The sequence below is a fragment of the Gopherus evgoodei genome, chromosome 8, assembly GCF_007399415.2.
Source record: "Gopherus evgoodei ecotype Sinaloan lineage chromosome 8, rGopEvg1_v1.p, whole genome shotgun sequence".
Taxonomy (NCBI): Eukaryota; Metazoa; Chordata; order Testudines; family Testudinidae; genus Gopherus; species Gopherus evgoodei.
In genome coordinates, this window is record NC_044329.1 from 22,638,133 (window position 1) to 22,657,903 (window position 19,771).

The following is a 19,771-nucleotide window of genomic DNA, read 5'->3' on the forward strand; positions in this document are numbered from 1 at the left end:
AACTTACAGAAAGTTAAATGGGGAAAGAGGGACACTTAGCCACCACCACTGTAGCTGTGTAAATACAGGGGACTGCAGGAATCTGTATATCTATACATCATGAGCTTACTATAGACAGCACCAAAGATTTAATTGGAACCAGAATTCATAAATATGAATAAAAAGATACCTTTGAAAATTTGCTTTTACTTGTGTAACCTGGGCATTGTGGGAGATTCTGTACTCTTTTGCTGAATTAGACATGCTACGGGTTAGTCGTTAGTGAAAAGGCAAGCTGGTATTTGATTGGGGTGATAACTTATTGCAGGCTACAAGGAGACATGCAAGAGAGACTCTAACATCAGTGTTGGGCTTCTGTAAGGCCTAAAGCCAAGGGGCTTTCAAAAATTTGAGGGAGAAGCAACATAAGTTACCGAAAATGTAAAAAAGCTTTTTCCCTGTGCTTCCCCTCTTATCCTTTAAGGATGCTGTATGATATTACTGAGAGTTGAAAGAAACCATGATATAAAAATGAGTTCAAAAAATGAAAACCATGTCTGAAAGCCAATGTCTGATTAGCAATTATGCATCTCATTTAAAGCTGATGCATAAATGAGTGTCTTGGGATTCTGGCTTGCATTTCATTTTGCTCATCAGGTAGTACAATATCCTGCAAAGTCACATATTGTGCCGTATTACCTACATCAGGGGTTCTAAGACTTTTGAACTGGTGACCCCTTTCACATAGCAAGCATACATTAAAAACACTTTTTTGTATATATTTAACACCATTATAAATGCTGGAGGCAAAGTGGGGTTTGGGGTGGAGGTTGACAGCTCAAGACCCCCCATGTAATAACCTTGCAACCCCCTGAGGGGTCCCAACCCCCAGTTTGAGAACCCCTGACCTACATTATCTAACTTTCCTGCTAATTTCCATAATGCTAAGATTTGTACTCTAATCTATTGTGTGTGGTTGATTCCTTTCAGGTTGCTATGGGCTTCTTTCAGGTGGGCTTTGTCTCAGTGTACCTCTCTGATTCCTTACTCAGCGGATTCGTCACAGGTGCCTCCTTTACTATCCTAACTTCCCAAGTGAAGTATCTCCTGGGCCTGGACATTCCACGCAGCAATGGCATTGGCTCCCTCATAACCACTTGGATAAACATCTTCAAAAACATCCACAAGACCAACATCTGCGACCTCATCACCAGCTTCTTGTGTCTTCTTGTCCTCATCCCAACCAAAGAGCTGAATGAGCATTTTAAATCCAGGCTCAAGGCCCCCATACCTATTGAACTGGTCGTGGTTGTGGCAGCTACGCTGGCATCTCACTTTGGGAAGCTGAAGGAGAATTATGGCTCCAGTGTTGCTGGACACATTCCAACTGGGTTCCTGCCACCCCAGCCACCCAAATGGGATCTGATTCCTAGTGTGGCGATGGATGCTCTTGCCATAGCCATTATTGGCTTCGCTATTACTGTGTCCCTCTCAGAGATGTTCGCCAAGAAGCATGGTTACACAGTTAAGGCCAATCAGGAAATGTACGCCATTGGCTTTTGCAACATTATTCCCTCTTTCTTCCACTGCTTCACAACTAGTGCAGCTCTTGCCAAGACTCTTGTCAAAGAGTCAACGGGCTGCAGAACTCAGATCTCTGGGGTGGTGACCGCGTTGGTCATCCTATTAGTTCTGCTTTTGATTGCACCTCTCTTCTACTCCCTTCAGAAATGTGTCCTGGGGGTCATAACCATTGTGAACCTCAGAGGAGCCCTGCGGAAGTTCAGGGATCTGCCCAAAATGTGGCACCTGAGCAAAGTGGACACAGTGATCTGGTTAGTTACAATGGCCGCTTCGGCACTGCTCAGTACTGAAATTGGTCTGCTGATTGGTGTCTGCTTCTCAATGCTGTGTGTCATTGTGAGGACTCAGAGACCAGAGGCACCATTGCTCGGCTGGATGGTAGAGACTGAAATATATGAATCCCTGTTTGCCTACAAAAACCTGAAGACTAAGCCAGGCATCGTGGTTTTCCGTTTCGAAGCGCCTCTCTACTATATCAACAAAGAATGCTTTAAATCCACTCTGTATAAGCGGACTGGAGTCAACCCAGCCTGGGTGAAGGCAGCCAAGAAAAAGGCATCAAAGCGAATGCTTAAAGAGACAATGGTGAATTCTGGTGGCAACCAGGCAGACGTCACAGTGCAGCTTGTCACCGAGCCACTGGTGTTTCACACCCTAGTGATTGACTGCTGCGCAATACAGTTCTTGGACACAGCTGGGATCCACACGCTTAAAGAGATCTGCAAAGATTATGGAGAGATAGGCATCCAGGTGCTGCTGGCCCAGTGCAATACCTCTGTGAGGAGTTCCCTGCACCGGGGAGAGTACTTTAAAAAAGAGGAACAGAACCTCCTCTTCCACAGTGTGCACCAGGCCGTGGACTTTGCATTGGGTGCACATACGCAAAGTGGGTGCCGGGAAGGCAACAATTGTGTGTAGGATCAGGGGAAAAAATTGTGAATGTGTACGTAATGTGCATGCACTCACACAGGTAAAATGCACCAAAGTACAGGATATTGTTAAAAACCTAGTGTAGAGCATACAGTGTGCTTTAATGCTTTAATCTTGTCCTACTGGATAGGGTGATTAGGTAAGGAGTGCTGAATATAGGCATCCTCAATGTGATCATGATTAACATATTTAACCAATGTTTTTCATGATCCTTCTATGTTGGGTTCTCCATATCCCAGTATTTACCCCACATTTAGATCTGCATTCCTGAGAACCTTATTACAGCTATCATCTTTCTGGGTCGGACTTCCTTTGACAGCTGTCAGTGTTCCCCCTTAGTGAATAGTTTGAGGCAACTACACTTTTCCTCCCCAGTTCCAGGACCGGGCATGCTGCCTCCATATCACTCAGCTGGCCAAAGAATGAGTGAGCGGGAACAGATACCCAGCTCTGTTGGGTTGTTCTCTGACATGACAATGGAGAGCGTTTTCTGCTGGATGAGGACCTGGGCCTGACTTTCGCAAAGAGTTACAATCACTCTGAGAAAAAGGAAGTGGTAAGTAGATTCCTTGAGGTGTGTGACCTGTGCATGTTACATATGCAGCAAGTCAGGCACTGAAAGAACTTCAGAACTCGGAGTGATTTGAAATCAAGGCAGCGAGTCTCAGAGCCCGGGTCTGCAGATTTGGGCTCACACTGCGATGCTAAAACCAGCAGTACAGATGTTCGAGTTTGGGCTGGAGCTCAGGCTCTGAATCCCCTTTGCCTCGGGTTTCAGAGCCCATGCTCCAGCCTGAGCTGGAATGTCTACACGGCTATTTTTAGCTTTTTATCACAAGCCCGAGTTTGGAGACTCAGACTCTGAGACTTGCTGCTTTGATTTGTTCGAGTTCAGGCTGAGTGCATGACTCTGAGGCCACGTCCTGACTAGGTATTAAAATCGATTTTAGATACGCAACTTCAGCTACGAGAATAACGTAGCTGAAGTCGAATTTCTAAAATCGAGGTACTCACCAGTCTGGACGGCGCTGCATCGATGTCCGCGACTCTCCGTGTCGATTCCGGAACTCCGTTCGGATTGATGGAGTTCCGGAATCGATGTAAGCGCGCTCGGGGATCGATACACCGCGTCCAGACTAGACACGATATATCGATCCCCGAGCAATCGATTTTAACCCGCCGATGCCGCGGGTTAGTCTGGACGAGGGCTGAGGGTGTGTTTTCATCCCTAATGGGAAAGCATTAGAGTTATCTCACTGTCGCATTCTATTGCTGTATCAGAGGGATCTGCAGAGTATGTACTCTGTATGTTCGTACGCCTTTGATTACACCTCTGATTGCACAGAGTTTAAGCATCTTTTCAGAAATACAACTTGATGCCTTTCTAGCTTGCACGAGTTGGGTATATATTATACAGGCAGATCAGAATGAAATGCTTTAATAAGTAACTCCTCATGGCCACTTCTAACCAAAGATGTCATGCCACCTACTCTCTGACCTTGTCATCTATTATTCTTATCTAGTAGATAAGGATTGGAGCAATGGTTTTCTTATTCACACACATGGCTGTATATTTGTCGGGAAAGTTTGTCTTTTTATGTTGAGTTCCATTGGACAGTCTTGACAGATTTTTATTTAATGTTTTTTAGAGCACAGTACCAGGAATGGGTTATAGATGGGATGGGAAGCTGTAAGACAGGCTCAGTGTAGCCTGACTCATGCTTGACAGTTTTCAGAGTGGTTGCCGTGTTAGTCTGTATCAGCAAAAACAACGAGGAGTCCTTGTGGCACCGTAGAGACTAATACATTTATTTGGGCATAAGCTTTTGTAGGCTAAAACCCACTTCATCTGATGAAGTAGGTTTTAGCCCATGAAAGCTTATGCCTGAATAAATGTGTTAGTCTCTAAGGTGCCAGAGGGACTCCTTGTTGTTTTGACGCATGCTTGTATTTAATTATTTGTTTGTATTCAGTTATTTGGCTTGCGCTTAAGAGCAATGGCATGCAATAGACAGAACCCTACAGAATCATAGGAATTAGACCTAATGTATTATTTTCAGTAAAGGGTTGTCCCCTGCAGTCAATATTGTGTGTCATGCAGATTGAGTCATATACATTAGAAACTGAAAAGGTGGGTGAGGTAATATATTGACCCAACTTCTGTTGGTGAGAGACAAGCCACCCCAGCTCTTCTTTAGCTTGGGACCAACATAGCTACCACAATATTGCAAGCGGAAATGAAGAAGGCCTTTTAGATTATCCATTCCATCCCTAATTTGCAACTTTAATACAAACTTCATGTGCTGTTCAGTAGAAACTAGTCACTTGTCCTTCACACATGGAAAGTAACTGTCTTTATATAACAGGGAAGAGGTAATACGAAAGAAATGGAAACCAGTAACAGATCTTCAGCTAATTCTATTTATACTCAGGATCGCCAACTTCAGACATTCAAAAATCAAGAGTCACTCCTAAAAAAAATCATGACATTGGCTTAAAAATTAGGAGGTTAAATAAAAATTCATTTTGTCTTCTGGTTTCTGAGCCTCTAGGGTATACTTGGACCATATTTTCAAACTTTTCTCTGCAACCGTGAGGGGTTGAAACTTTTTTTTTTTTAAACATGAAAGTGAGATGATTGTGTAATCACTTGACTCTAAGAGCAGGAGCTTTAAGAAAACACCAAATATCGCAAGACTTGTGATAGTATCACAAGACTTGGCAACACTGGAACTCAGAATCCTCAAATCTTCTGCAGTAGCATACAGGCAGTTAGACAAGGTGTGATCGGATGAGGATTTTTCAGGTTCCTGAGTTAAGAGCTTTAGAATTGTTTTAAAGTTTTTTAAAAAAAAAATATTTTTTCAGAGAAATGTACTTGATTGACCAGACCATAAAACACTATAGGTAAGTTCAGGAATACATGATACATAGATTAGAATTATTTTATAATGCAAAGAGTACAAAAATGTATTCTAAAATAAACTACACTAAACAAGTTCCTTTTTTTCGGAGTATTTAAGAATACAATTTATGATCTTCCCACAAAGTTTGCAATCCTGCACAGTTTTGAGAGAGGGAAATACAACCAAAATTCATCTGTTCTAAAGGCTTGAGCTTGGGCTGTTTAGATAAGAAATTGCAGCTGACCAGATCTTGCTGTCCTGCAGTAGTTTCCATGGCCATTCTCTCCTCAAGTCAGGTTTTCATGAAGCTCCAAGAAAAACTTCCTTGGCAGCGTAAAGTTTCAGTTTTGCAACAAGAAACAGTAGCTCTTGTCTAGACATCAGTAGGAAAATATTAAGTCTCCAGAGAGCTTAGAAACCTAAGCATACTTCTATAGCTCACAACATTTAGGCTAATGTCAAGAGACAACAATTTTATTGTATGCACAATGACACTTTCTTGGAGACTTGAGACTGACAGGACTATGTTAGTGTAAAACCCTGTATATTCCAGCAGGGGGCTCTGCCTGTTCACGTATTGTAGGAAGAATAAACCAGTATATATTGAGAAATGCAGAGGTTAAGCACTAGAGGAAGAACTAAGTATGAGAGTAAATTAAATGAATGAGCCCAATATCAGCCAACTCGGAGGCTTGACTGAATTGCTTTCAATATGATTGTTCACAGGACCATAAAGTGTGACTGGAACATTGATTTTATCCCAACCCCCCTGTTAAACGTTAAACTGTTTAGTTTTAAATACTGATTAGAACAAGCAACATATTTCAGGAGAACAGACCAATGTTGGAGAAACATTGTCTTGTGGTATACTTTCACTTTCCAATAAGTGTGAACGTTCCACAAAATTGCAGAACTCTTGTTCAAAACTGTTGCATATTAGCTTTCGTAAGAGAACCATAAAAACCTCAGGCAATACAGTTTGAAGCTGTTAATGCAGCGTGATTAAGACACATCTAGAACTAATTTATGTTCTGCTAAAATGCATGTTATTTGGATACAATAAATGCTATTCTTCTACATGGACAACAATGGGTTTTTTCCTCTTATACCCAAATACCATTATAGACAAAAAAAACCCAAAAAACAGCTAAGCAGAAATACACCCTTCTGAACAATTTTGTGTAATACAAAAGTGTCCTGAGTGCCATAGCTTATGTGCAGGTTGTGTATTAATACACACAACCCCACTCAGAAGTGTTCATAGATAAATGTCAACAAAGGTAGAGAACTGGAACTGGAAAACTACAAATAATACATTTAAGTGTACTTGAGCACTAAATAAAGATTAGAGTTTACCATTGTGCTTGTTATGTGAAACACAATTACCAGGGTATTTACTGTACTTGTTGTACTACTGATGAGGAAGAAGGTCTAATGCACTAAAGCCCAATTATGTGTGTGTATGTTGGACTTTCAGTATTTTAGTGATACATAAAAGAAAAGAGGAAATCATTTGTGTCAGCATGTGGGAATGCATTCTCCACTCCAGATTCTAGCAATAATTTTAGATAATACCTCGAAAACTCTGGGTCAGATCCTCGTTTGGTGTGAATCGGCCTAGATTCATTTGAACAGAGCAAGGCTGAGCTACACCAGCTGAGAATTTAGTACTGTGATACCAGAAATCCTTAATACAGCAATCACCAATCTGAATGATGGATTATGAAATCATTAGCACATTAATTCATTTTAATGACATGGCACTATGGAAATTAAAATTCACAGTCTCAGTTATATACCTGCCACGAGACTTAATCTCTGCTTTTACTTAGAGCTGCTATTTATAGCAATTTCAGTTGCTCCTAATGTAAGTATTGCACTAATAAATGCTTTAGTTGTTTAAATGTTTTGAAACCCAAACAGTTTTCAATCTACTTATTAATTAAAAAAACGACAAATGTACTTCAGTAAGTTACATGGCACTAATTTTAATCCTGGATTTATGACCACATCGTTATCCCTGGTCTTGTGCTTTGTAATGAGCCTCGGTGGAATAATTTCCTTGTAAATCACTGCTGCCTCATCCATTTTTTTTTCTAATTCATTGCAAGATGTGGGCCGTATGCCATTGTGGCATTTGTTTCCCATGTTTTATAGTAAAAAGACATAGCATGTGACTGACTGTGAATAGGAGACCCATTGTCTTTTGAGATACTGCTGTTACCTATGACCTTTACCCATTTTACCCTGTTTGCCAGAAGCTGGGAATGGGCGACTGGAGATGAATCACTTGATGATGACCTGTTCATTCCCTGTGGGGCACCTGGCATTGGCCCCTGTCAGAAGACAGGATACTGGGCTAGATGGACCTTTGGTCTGACCCAGTATGGCCATTCTTATGTTCTTATTTTCATAAAAGAAGAAATGAATCTGACATCTGAAGAAAAGAGAGGAAATTATTGGGTGTTAGGGAGTTCAAAGCTCTAGACATACCATTATTCATAATTTCTCCCTATCTTTAGATCAGAAGAAATGTTCGGTACCCTCACCCGGCAGTGAAGGATTTGAGAAATTTTGTAGAGTGTCAAAAATAATGTTACCCAGGAAGGTCAAATCAGAAGTGTCTTTATTATGGAGGCTAGTATGAAATTGGCTTCTCCATGTGTGCATAGGTCTGTGCATAGGTCAGTCTGTCTGACTTATTCCATAGTCAGTGTAGGAACAATGCACGGTCCTGAGTAGTTGCTGTTTAATGCTGCTGTGTGGGTCACAGTGTCTCATTACATACATGCTATGTACAGTAGGGTTTCTTTGTTTTCAGGCTTATGTATTTGTGTATAATTCTGTACCCTCAGCTCTACCAGCCTAGACTGCTGGACTTGCATTTCACCTGCACTCTGTCAGGTTGCAGCAACCAATGGAAAGTTATACACTGAGCCTGCCAAAGTATCCAGTGGTACCTCCATATCTGCTGTTGCTGCCGTCTGAGTTACTAACAAACCGTTTAAAACTCATCATATGACGTTGGTGAGCCTAATGGGTTCAATCAAGACATCACAGGTGGCAAGGTACCTGTAAAAGGATTTGGAACCCAGGGACTGTGATTCAGTAAAAATCCCATTTTGCCTTTCTCTCTTGCTGAACTCCACTGTGAATTCTGGCTACATTGGATCCTAGATCTCCATTGTTTTTAGTGCTAGAAAAAGACCATAGAAATTTAAAATAAGAAAAAATCCATTGAGTCGGGGTAGTCAATTATTTGTTGTCATTGTATAGTCAAGGTCCAGACTCCAGAGAAAATAATTTAAATAAAATAAATAAATAATACTAAATAAAAAGATTTTGGGGTCCGTTCAAAAGCACCTGGTGGTCTGGGTTTGGCCTGTGGTCCGCCTACTGACTACTCCTGCATTAGGTCATCGAGTGAATCCTCTCAGACAATGTAGAGTTGTTCTTTCAATGCATTTCCTAGAGCTTTTTTCTCTCTGCTTTTGGAGAGGCAATGATATGATGACTAAGGCCAAGTCTACGCTAAAAAGTTAGGTTGACTCAGCTGCATTGCTCAGAAGTTTGAAAAATCCACATCTCTGAGTGACATAGTTAAGCTGAGCGAATCCCCTGTGTTGACAGTTCTAGCTACTGCCTCTTGGGGAGGTGGATTAACTACTGTGGGAGAACCTGCACTTAAAAGGTTTCAATGGCATATCTATGTGAGGTATCATGGGGGGGGGTGTCATTTTCTTATACTGATCTAGTTATGCCACTAAAAGCCCTACAGTAGACAGAGATATTCTGATGTAAGGCCCTTTATATCCGTATAGCGTTTATCTTATTTTGCTTTGCTGAATCCGAATATGCTATACTGGTATAAGTGTTTTTTATAATGGTACACTTGCATCCACACTAGGGGAGTTTTGCCACCCTAAACTACGTTGGCATAGTTAAAGCAGCAAAACTTTTAAGTGTAGACAAGGTGTTATGCATGTGCTTTACTTTATACACTGTGAACAGTTCTCTGTTCCAATCAAGCTCCAACCTGAGCAGAAAACTAATTTTTGGACTCACTTTTACTTTTGATGCCATTAAATAATAGAAAACTGAGCCTGGAGTCAGGTAAAATAACTGCTCTTTAAAACAAAGAGAGACTGTTTAATGACATGATGTAGTTAGTACCTTTGCACTTCATAGTCTATAGGTAATGTCAGACAGATGCCTGCATCTCTAAACTGGGGGTATATAAAATGTTAGTGCATTTAAGAGGCTTGTATTAATTAGATTTACTGCCAAAATTATCTTTTTTTTTTAATTAGCTAACTTCTAGCTTTAGGAAGAAAAACTTTTTTGGGGGGTGGGGGAAGAATATGGGCTGGGAAATGGTCAAAGGTAGCTAAAGCTTTGTTGTGGAGACTGACAGGCTTTTACTGGCTTCTTGGTTCATTGGACTCATCTTTTGGAATTTTGTGTCACACAACAAATCAAAGCGACATTTTCCTAAGTGAAAACAACAAGTTTTATCATTACCCTTTTCAAATTTGGGGATAAATTTAAGTAAACGAAAGCTCAAATAGCCAAACATTTCACATTAGGAAGTAGATCTTCCCACTTTACAAAAATGTTTTATGTTTAATAAGAAGGTTTTGAACGGTACAGTACTACGAACCAAATAACTTTTTTTTTTTACCGTGAACTGTTTGCACAATGGATGTTTTGATACTGACCTGATGATCTACAACATTAACCAGAAATCAAGTTTAGAAGACTTTAGCTAGCTGGGGAGAGCCATTAAGTGATCTAATCTCACTACATTCTGCACATGTAACTTGTTAACATAAACTGTGCCTGTGCATGGAAAGAGAGAAGAGACCTGGTGTTTGAACATCTTACTTTTCACCAAGAAGCTGTACAAATTGCCCAAACATTTGTATATAATGGGTTATATTTCATCAGTCTCTGTATTTTGCCTTACTGTAGAAAAAATGTCTGTGTTTTGTAGATTGTCAAATTCTTCATATTATCTCCAGCTGTTAAACAGTTCTGATAATATTTTTAATACCAATGTGCCTTATGAAAGAGTGGCTGTGGAGAAACCATCAACACAAGAATTGTATCAGTTTTAATAAACATTTTTGTTCACATTTAAAAAGAGGATATTTATAATTTTTCTGTTCTTGATATTTAAGCTCTTTTCATTTAGGTATTAAGCAAGTACAGATACAAATGTTACATTCTTTAGACAACAATTTCTATCAAAACAAATTTGTGAGCGATGACATGTACAGCTAATTTTTTTTCCAAATTAGTTATAAATTTAGTAACAAAGTAACATTTTCATACTCCGAATGTAATAGCACAATCACCTATGTTTAATTTTATATATACACATAGTTCTATATGAACAGGAATCACAGTGTATTAGAAAGAGCTCATTGCATGTGACTGGCTAATGCTGCATAGGCAGAAGCACGCTTTCCCCTCAGTCCAGCCTTCAGTGCTCCATGTTGCTATGCCACTGTGCATTCCTTCTGCAGATATGGCCATTTATGACACATTGGGTAGTTGTTTTGCAATGTGCGTAAATGACCTCTGGTGACCCGGCTCAAATCCCCAAACTGGATCATAAGTCAGTGCAAGAGATGAGTGAGTCTTCTTCTTAGCGTATGTGCAAGGTGCCTCAGGTGCATTCATCACCCAGTTTGGTCCACTGATTGGATCATTAGCTTCTCCAGCCCAGGCTGGGTACTGTCAGGGAGTGTGACGTGAACTCTGATCCATGCCTCCCAAGGAGTGAGTGGAATAGTGTTATCCAAATTTCTAAATACAAATGTGTACTCACAGGGTATAGTGCTTTGTAACACTAAATATTTAATTCTCACAATGTTACTGTGATGTAGTTGGTATCCCTGGGTATGTCTACCCTGCAAAACCCACCTTGGCTGGCCCACTAAGAGGATTCCTTTCACAATTGGAGGGAAGACACAGTAGGAAGTAGAGAGAGATTCCTTTGGTACAATTCCTCTTGTTTACCAAATAAAATCTTTTGATACCGGCAATGCTGTCATCCGCTAGGAGTATTTGACTAAACCCTTCCAATCATCCCTAATGGGCAGAACAAGTTTTCACCAAAATATTCCTCTTGAATGTTGTTTGTTTTCAAAATACAACTGTTTGGCTGGCTTCACAGTTTCGATCAGGCAGAGCTAGATAAAAAGGACCAACAGCATGGGTGGATTATCTAGGTCTCTTCTCAGTGGGAGCAAGATACAATCCAGGAAGAGGACTAGGAAACAGGTTTGAAACTTTTTGCCTCATGCATTCTCTTCTCTTTGCTCCTGTTTTGAGGTAAGATGGTTGGTGAGAAGCAGCTTGGGAGATGCAGAGGATCTCCCTTCAGGTAGCTCATAGTCACAGAGATGTACGTACACTGTCATTGCTGTCGCAAAGGCATTCCCTGTTCCTCATGAGACCAGAGGTCAGTTGTCATGGGGTTTCACAGAAGGAAGCCAGAGCGCTGAAACAATGCAACAGGGAAGGGGGAAAGCGAGCCAGAGGGCAGTGTTATTTGGTTTCAGAATTGCAGCCCTGCAATGTCTGGATGACTTGAGGAGCCCTAGTTCTGAATTTCCCAGCTTTGAATGGGTCAGACCGGCTGAACGACTAGAAAATATGAACACCTGTGTTTTCATATAATGTAGCATTACTGCATGCAGCAGTGATAGATGCTGTAGGGAACCACAAAATGGTTGTATTTCTATTTGAGCAAGTGCAAGTGAGACAGCTGGCTAAATACATCTCCCCTCTAAAAACCTGCCATGGAATATTGTCCCCTGGTGAAGTTGTTCAAAAGGGCGTTTGCTATTCTTGTTGCCACAATTGTGAGGCAATATCTCTGATTGCTGGGAAAGTACCCAACAGGAATAACCACATCACCACAAAACAGCATTTAAGGCTTGAGTGCACATGGAAATTAATCCAGAAAAGAGTCAGATGTGACTAAAGCAAATTAACTATTCCTGATTAACTCCATGTGTGGCTGCTCTTATTCTGAAGTAAGGGAGTATTTACAAAGTGGATTGAAGTAGATCAAACTAATTCAGAATAAGGGATTTATATTCTGGAATAAGGGCTTCCACACATGGAGTTAATCAGCAATAATTGTTTGGAACTAATTCCCTGGGGGCTGGCGCACTGTTTTCCTAGCCCCAAAATAAACCAGGGAAACAGCATTCAGTCCCTTTTCTCCAGGGACATCTTTATGGGAATTTATAGAGTCCAAACAGAACAGATGTCACAAAACACACACAGCAGTTACAACCAACAGTTACACAGACCTGTGAGCAGGACTTCATCTCACACTCAGATGTTTTCCCTTGGGCTTCCTCTAGAGGTCAGGGCTAACTGGCTGCTGCATTAAGCCTCTGGGGTTTGGGCTAGGTTAGCCTGTCATATTCCCCATGTTATAATAGACAAACTCTGAGAATGGAAAAGGCATTTTAAAGGGTTCAGTCTTCAAGTTTACCCGTCAGGTGAGTATGCAGCTGTGCAACGAATACCCCTTATGCCCTTAGGATGTTGAATGAATGTACATGCTTTCTGAAACTGCTCAGAATTTTTTTTGTAGAAATGTACAGTAATTTCAATGAAATATGGCTTCTGTAAAAATGAAAATTTTCAGAGGAAAAAAATCATTTTTGATGGAATTTTCCTTTCTTTAAAAGCAGTGGTGGATTTAGAGTTAGTGGGGCCCTGTGTGCAGCTTCATTTTTGGGACCCAGCCAAGAAAAAGAACATTCTCGCTTATCTCCCCCTCCCCATTTTTCATTTTTTCTCCTTCATCCTCCTTCTATATTATAAGGAATGGGAAGTAAATGAAAATAAAGTGAGGTACCTGGATTGGGGCAGGGAGCTGGGGTGCAGGAAAGGGTGCAGGGGGTGGGCTGGGAGGAAGTTTGGGTGGAGGGTGTGGGCTCTGAGCTGGGGGAGGGTTGGGGTGCAGGAGGGGGGCAGGCGCTTACCTCCGGTGGTGTGGCTCCCAAAGCTACCAGCACACACACACAAACCTCTGGTAGCAGCTCCTGGGGGGCGGCTGGGGTCTCCGCACACTGCTGCCTGCAGGCACCGCCCCTGCAGCGCCTATTGGCCACAGTTCCTGGCCAATAGGAGCTGTGGATTTGGCGCGCGGGGAGGGGACAGTGTGCGGAGACACACACACAAACACACACTCCCCCCAGGGTGCACGGGGACATGCCTCAGCCTGCCTGCCTGAGCCCTGCTGCGCCATCAGCTGGGACTGGGGGGGCAGGTTGTTAGATATTTGTCCTGCATTTTGGGGATTCCCCTGTCATTGGGGGCCCTGTGCCACTGCACAGTTTGTTTCATGGTAAATCTGCTCCTGTTTAAAAGTGAAAAACCAAAATAATTTTTTTTTTAACCAAAAGGCTTGTTTTGAGCACTCGACATTTTGGGGGGTTTGGTCTTTTGTAGAAAAAAAAATGGAAGTTTTTTCATAAGAAAATTTGGTAAAAAGAAAAAAAAGTTTTCAGATTTTCCAGCAAAAATACTTGGCATGTTTTGATGAACTCTGATGCATTCATAATCAACCACCACAACCACTGAATTTCGTCTGCTTGGACAGAAGGGGTCTCTATTCCTCTGTTATAGAGGTTTGTTGGCTGCCATTGATTTTTCTGGTGCTTACCTACTCCCTGAATTCTCAGTTAGCAGCAGCCAGGAAAGTGGAGCTGGTTGCCTTGTTAACAAAAACCAATTTACATATATTTATACAAACAAAAACACCAGTGCCAACTCAGTACAATTCATGGGTTCATATTATGTATCACATATGGACATTCAGATACTACTGAGCATTCATGACAATGTTCACAAATCTCAAAAATTTCACTAATGTTATCACAATTCATAGTAAAACATCTTACTATTCATTATTCTCCTTTTTTAAAACTCACTTACTCCATCAGGGAAGAGAAGCACAATGGCCCATGATTTAGTTAACCAGTCATGCAGCACAAATACCAAATCGCATCTAACAGGCTGAAAGTTATTAGTTAAAACTAATTAGTTAACTTCTAACAGGCTGAAAGTTTTAATAGCCTGTTAAGCATCAACAGAAACCAAGTTTGGTTCACAAATGATTTGCTAACCAAGAAATGCATAGAGCCATGTGGGAACTGGAATTTTCCATTTTGCAGGGAATTCCAGGATTTCAAAATTTGTTCTGCTCCAAATCAAAACGAAAACAAAGAATTTCAAATATTTCCCATGAAATGAAATTTCTGACCAAAAAAATCATTTGGGAGAGTTGAAACATTTTGTTTGGATTTTGGCTTTTTTTTTTAAATTTTAATAGACTCATAGACTTTAAGATCAGAAGGGACCATCGTGATCATCTAGTCTGACATCATGCACATTGCAGGCCACAGAACCTCACCCACCCACGCCTATAATAGACCCCCTAACCTCTGGCTGAATTGCTGAAGTCCTCAAATCATGGTTTAAAGACTTCATGTTACAGAGAATCCACCATTTACACTAGTTTAAACCTGCAAATGACCTATGGCCCATGCCACAGAGGAAGGCAAAACGGCCTCCTGCATGGATAGCGGGTATCAAAGACCAGAGAAGGCTAAATCTCCCCTAACCCAAGCTGTGACCCTGCTCCCGCTCTGCCCCAAGGCCCATCCCTCTCACCCAAAGCCAGGGGAGGCTCAACTCTGGCCAGCAACCTGGAGCTGGGGTATGGCTAGTGACCAGTGGGCAGCCTGGGCCAGTAGGTGGCTCAGGGCCGGCCGGCAATCCAGGACAGCTTGGGGCTGCCTGGCATGGCTGGGGCAGCTCAGGCCAACCAGCATGTCTGGGGGTTGGTCCAGCGCTTGGGGCTGGCTAGTGTAGCCCAGGCATTGGGCCAGCTTAGCCAGGGCTCCTCTGGCCATGGTGGATGGGAGGGGAGGGATTCTGATGAATGAGGCGGTGGAAGGAGCAGGGCCTGGGGTGGAAGGAGTGGGGACGGGGGGCTAGCCTCCCTGAAGGTGTGGTTGATATGCCACCCATACCATCCAGGGTCTCTGCCAATCTTACCTGAGGGAAAATTCCTTCCCAATCCAAAATACAGTGATTAGTTAGACCACGAGCACGTGGGCAAGACCCACAAGCCAGATACCCGGGAAAAAATTCTCTGTAGTAATTCACAGCCTTCCCTCTCTAATGTCCCATCACTGGCCATTGATAAAAGAAAATTTTAGATGAAAAGTCTTTCAAAATGAAAAATTAAGATGCTCCATTCTGAAAATGTTGACCATTATGTTTGGGCCTTATTGAAATGCTTTTTTTCAACTTTTCTCCCCCACAACTAAATGTCCTCAGAATAAACACATTCCTGAGAGAAATTTCAGTATAAATGAAATGACCTTTTCTAATGGAAAAATAAAATGTACAAGCTCTGTTGCTACATTTGCAACAAGCATTGGCCTAATTCTCCATTGCCCTTCGCCTTGGATAGTAATTTACACCAGCATCTGTCCCTCCAACCTGGGCTTCCTCCCATACTGTGATGTTATTGTTAAGCCACAAACCTCTGTCAGGTAGGTACTGTACTTACACAGACATCCACAAGCAGAGACACACCCAGCTGAGTTACATGACTGCTTTTGCCAACCACTCATGAACCAACAATAGAGAGGCTCCAGCCAATTCTCTCAGCTCCCCAGACTAGGACCCCCAGGCTGTACTGTCTTGCCTTTGTTAGAATCCTGACCAGAGTAAGTTTATTACCCAGTCCACCACTTCTGCAAAGGAAAGTGGACGTGAACCAGCCCTGAGCAGATTTCCCAAGCATTTCAACCATAATGCACTGTTTTAGGTAAAATATAGAACAGATTTATTAACTACAGAAAGATAGATTTTAAGTGATTATAAGTAATGAGCGTGCAGATCAAAGTTGGCTACCTCAGAAATAAAAGTAAAATCACAATCTGAGTTCTATAAATTAGACAGGATTTGAATCAAGCAGTGTCTTACCCTGGTAGATGGTATAGTTCCTTAATACACATGCTCCTTTCTAGCCTGGGATCACCTCCCTAGTTCAGTCTTTTTCCTCCAGATGTGCTTCCAGGTGTTTATTTGTGTGTGTGTGTGGGGGGGGTGAGGCCAGGGGATGATGTCACTTTCTCTCTTTTATAGCTTCTTCCAGCTTGTTGGAAAGAGCCTTTGATATGACGTGGGTCAAGCATTCTCCATTGTCGGTGTGCTATCGCTGAGAAGTCTCGATTGTACATGGTTCCTGGGATAGTCCTTGGATGTGTGGATTCCTTTCATGGGTCGTCAGAACATCTGGCTCTTCCATTGTTGCACTTGAAAGGCTGGTTGTAGGTGTTCCCAACCTTACAACATATTTCAGTAACACACACATAGCAAAACTTCATAACTTCCCATACAATGATAGCATATACAATCCAAGAGGATATTAATGTTCAACAGGTCAAGACTTTTAAAATGATACCTCACAAGGCATACTTTGTACAAAAATATCATAATTATATGGCAGTGGTGAATATGGGGGTTCCAGGGTACTGTTTTGGGGCACAGTGGGCCACAATGAGAGAGTCAGATCTAGAATGAATGGTGGATCTGAATTAAACCTCATGCTTCAGGGGTACAGTGATCAGGATGAGACCTAATGTCAGACCCACATCTGCCTAATGCATCTTGTACTGGCCACTATCAGAGACAGGATACTGGATGGGATAGCCCTTGGGTCTGATCCAGTCTGGCAATTCTGATGCTCCTATCTCATAATGAGAAACATTTGGAAAGAGCTAGTAAAATGATCAGTGTAATGCACAATGACACAGAATCCTGTTATTGATAAGGGCCCTATTTATTTACAATGTCTCTGCTAAGTGCCTCCATTGTTCTTTCCCTCTTTGGTCATCTCCTTCAAAAAAATAAAAAAATAAATCCTCACCTCACTCTGCGTGGGTATTTTATTCTGTAGTCCTGGTGCACGATTGACATTAACAGCATGTTGGTCACCAGAGGGCATAAGCGCATTACATGTAGAGATCCATGAGAACTGTGTTTCTCTCTCATCTGTCATGCGGGATCTTGCTAAAGTGATATTTTCCCCATGCCCCAGTGCAGTATAAAATAATTGCATTCACTTTTTGAGTTAAATTTGCAAACAATTGATTTCCTTTTATTATCATGGGAGGAAATGAAGGATTTACGATTTGTTGGGGGTGTTTTGCTTTGCTAGAGTAAGACCCTTTAATGTATTGAAGACACAAATATGTAGTGAGTTTAAAGTACTGAAAAATAGGCATATTTCCCACTGGACAGTGCAGTAAAAAAAGGACTTGGTTCAGGCACCTTGAAATGTAGGGTGGGAGTCTCTTAAGGAATGAATTTTATGCTGGGATAAACTTGAAAAGAATTCTACAAACACTGTAACTTTTCTTGAGTTTAGAGCCCAGAGGCAGAATAGAAACATTACTGCTGTTTTATTAACAGGCTACATTCAGCAACAGGAGCAGGGGAGCAGGAATCTTCTCCAAGCAGCAAACATTTCAGCCAAGCTCCCCAGTTGGCTACTGATTGATACAACACTCAGTCAATGAAACACAAGACATAGGCATGATAGCATCAGAATAAGATGTCATTGGCTAATCAGGACATTGTTCCTTAGCAACGTCAGAGATGCGATTAGCCCTTTTGTTAGCTGATTTATATTTGTACAGATTTTTATATTGTGACTTCACTGCCAGGGTAAACAAAAGGGGGCAATGGGCCTTGACCAAAATCATAGATCCAACCACCACTATCTCATACACTTAATTAATGTTCAGATTTGCGTCAAAACTGGGCTCAATTCTAAATCATAATTAGCATGAATAGCATGGGAAATTATTACATTTCCAGATGGACAAGTTCAGCACAGCCCCTGCAAATGCTGCTTCCATACAGCCTGGATCCAACTCCCAGTGAAGTCAATGAAGGTGTTTTTTCACTGACATCAATGGCAATTGGATAGGGCCCAATGTGAGGAGGACTTGAAGGTGCAAATCCAGTTGGAGACCCTGTAAATGACCCACCATTAATTCAATAGAGTCCCTCCCCTGTGGCAGCATGCTATGGATACAAAACCTTCCCTAGGGATGGTTCTCAGAGAGCAATCACTTCACTTACCACCTCAGCGGGGAGGGCACAGAGCCAGGCACAGCAGTGTGGCACTAGGGGAATGGAATTTCTGGTCAGGGTCAAACGTCCATGCTTTTATGAGAAATGTCTGGAGATCCTCAGTGTCCCCATGGATCCACCCCCTAGCATCAGCAGGGTACTTGAGTACAACAGGGAATATTTTGTGTAATAGCTTATATAATGTTAAGAGGCTAAAAAGGAAAGATGGACTCTCTCATCTTAAACACTCCTCCCCCACCTCCTCTTGCTGGGTGTGCAGCCAGAGGGAGTGTGCCTGCATGCACTCAGTACTACGTTCCTCCAGAGCACCTCTGTGTTGAGGATGTTTGCTGTCAGTTACCGCCTTTGTTTCCCCTGCCCTTATCTAGGGTTACCTAGTTGTCAGAGGTCCGAGGAGACATTTCCTGGTAAAACCTGCCCAAGGAAAGCTGGCGGATCTGGAGAACAACAGAGGGGATGGGGTTAATGGTGCCTGCACAGATTCAACTCCCTCAAGTCCTGGGGCATCTGTTATTGGGTGATGATGATAGGAACGTGCATAGGATTGAATTTAAGAAGGATAGAGCTGTCTAAAATCAGAGGAATGGCCCCAGCTCCTGCCAGGGTCTGCAGAAAAGCCCTGCCTCCCACCCAGGTCCATGGAAAGGCCCCGTCTAGTTAGTGAATACTGGAGGATTCAGTACTGCTGTAATTCTGAGCTGATTGAGAGAAGAATTCCCCTCTGGGTTCTCAGATTGGACAACAAGACCAGCACGGATGTATTAGTCATGGTGAAGGCACAGGTAGGGGCAAACTCCCCTTCAAGGACTTTGCCATTCACTGAAGTTGCACAAAAAATGGGTCTTCAAGAGAAACACACACCCAAAATGTCCTTGGCTCACAGTCAATGGGCTCTAAATGTATCAGAGAAAATAACAAAATTCCAAAGGCACTAACCAGCCAAGAACTGCCTCCTGAAAACCAGATAAAAGGTAGGATTACGCACTGAGTGTACTAGTTCCCTTCACCACTTTAGAAAATCTGTCAAAATGAGAGATAAGAGGAGGTAGGATGTCAGGGGTTGGACCAGCTGCTGAGAGGGCTTTTCAGTGGACAAAGGTTGGTTTGTTCATTCATGGCACAAGTTGTGTTGTTTATTCCTTCTTTCACAGCATGGAGTGATG

At 42.1% G+C, this 19,771-nt stretch overlaps 1 protein-coding gene across 9 annotated transcripts in view; it reads left to right on the top strand.

Annotated features, from left to right (window-relative positions):
- Positions 1–17,375, top strand: part of SLC26A2 (solute carrier family 26 member 2) — a 50,206-nt gene extending 32,831 nt beyond the window's left edge. For 7 of the 9 annotated variants that reach the window (XM_030573662.1, XM_030573658.1, XM_030573659.1 and 4 more), the window contains one exon: positions 970–3,493. In XM_030573662.1, the coding sequence (XP_030429522.1) occupies positions 970–2,481 (1,512 nt within the window). In that variant the 3' untranslated portion in view covers positions 2,482–3,493. Of the gene's footprint in view, positions 1–969; positions 3,494–16,592 lie in introns of those variants that run through there. The other 2 variants (XR_004001711.1, XR_004001712.1) reach the window with 2 other exon arrangements.
- Positions 17,376–19,771: the final 2,396 nt, after the last annotated feature.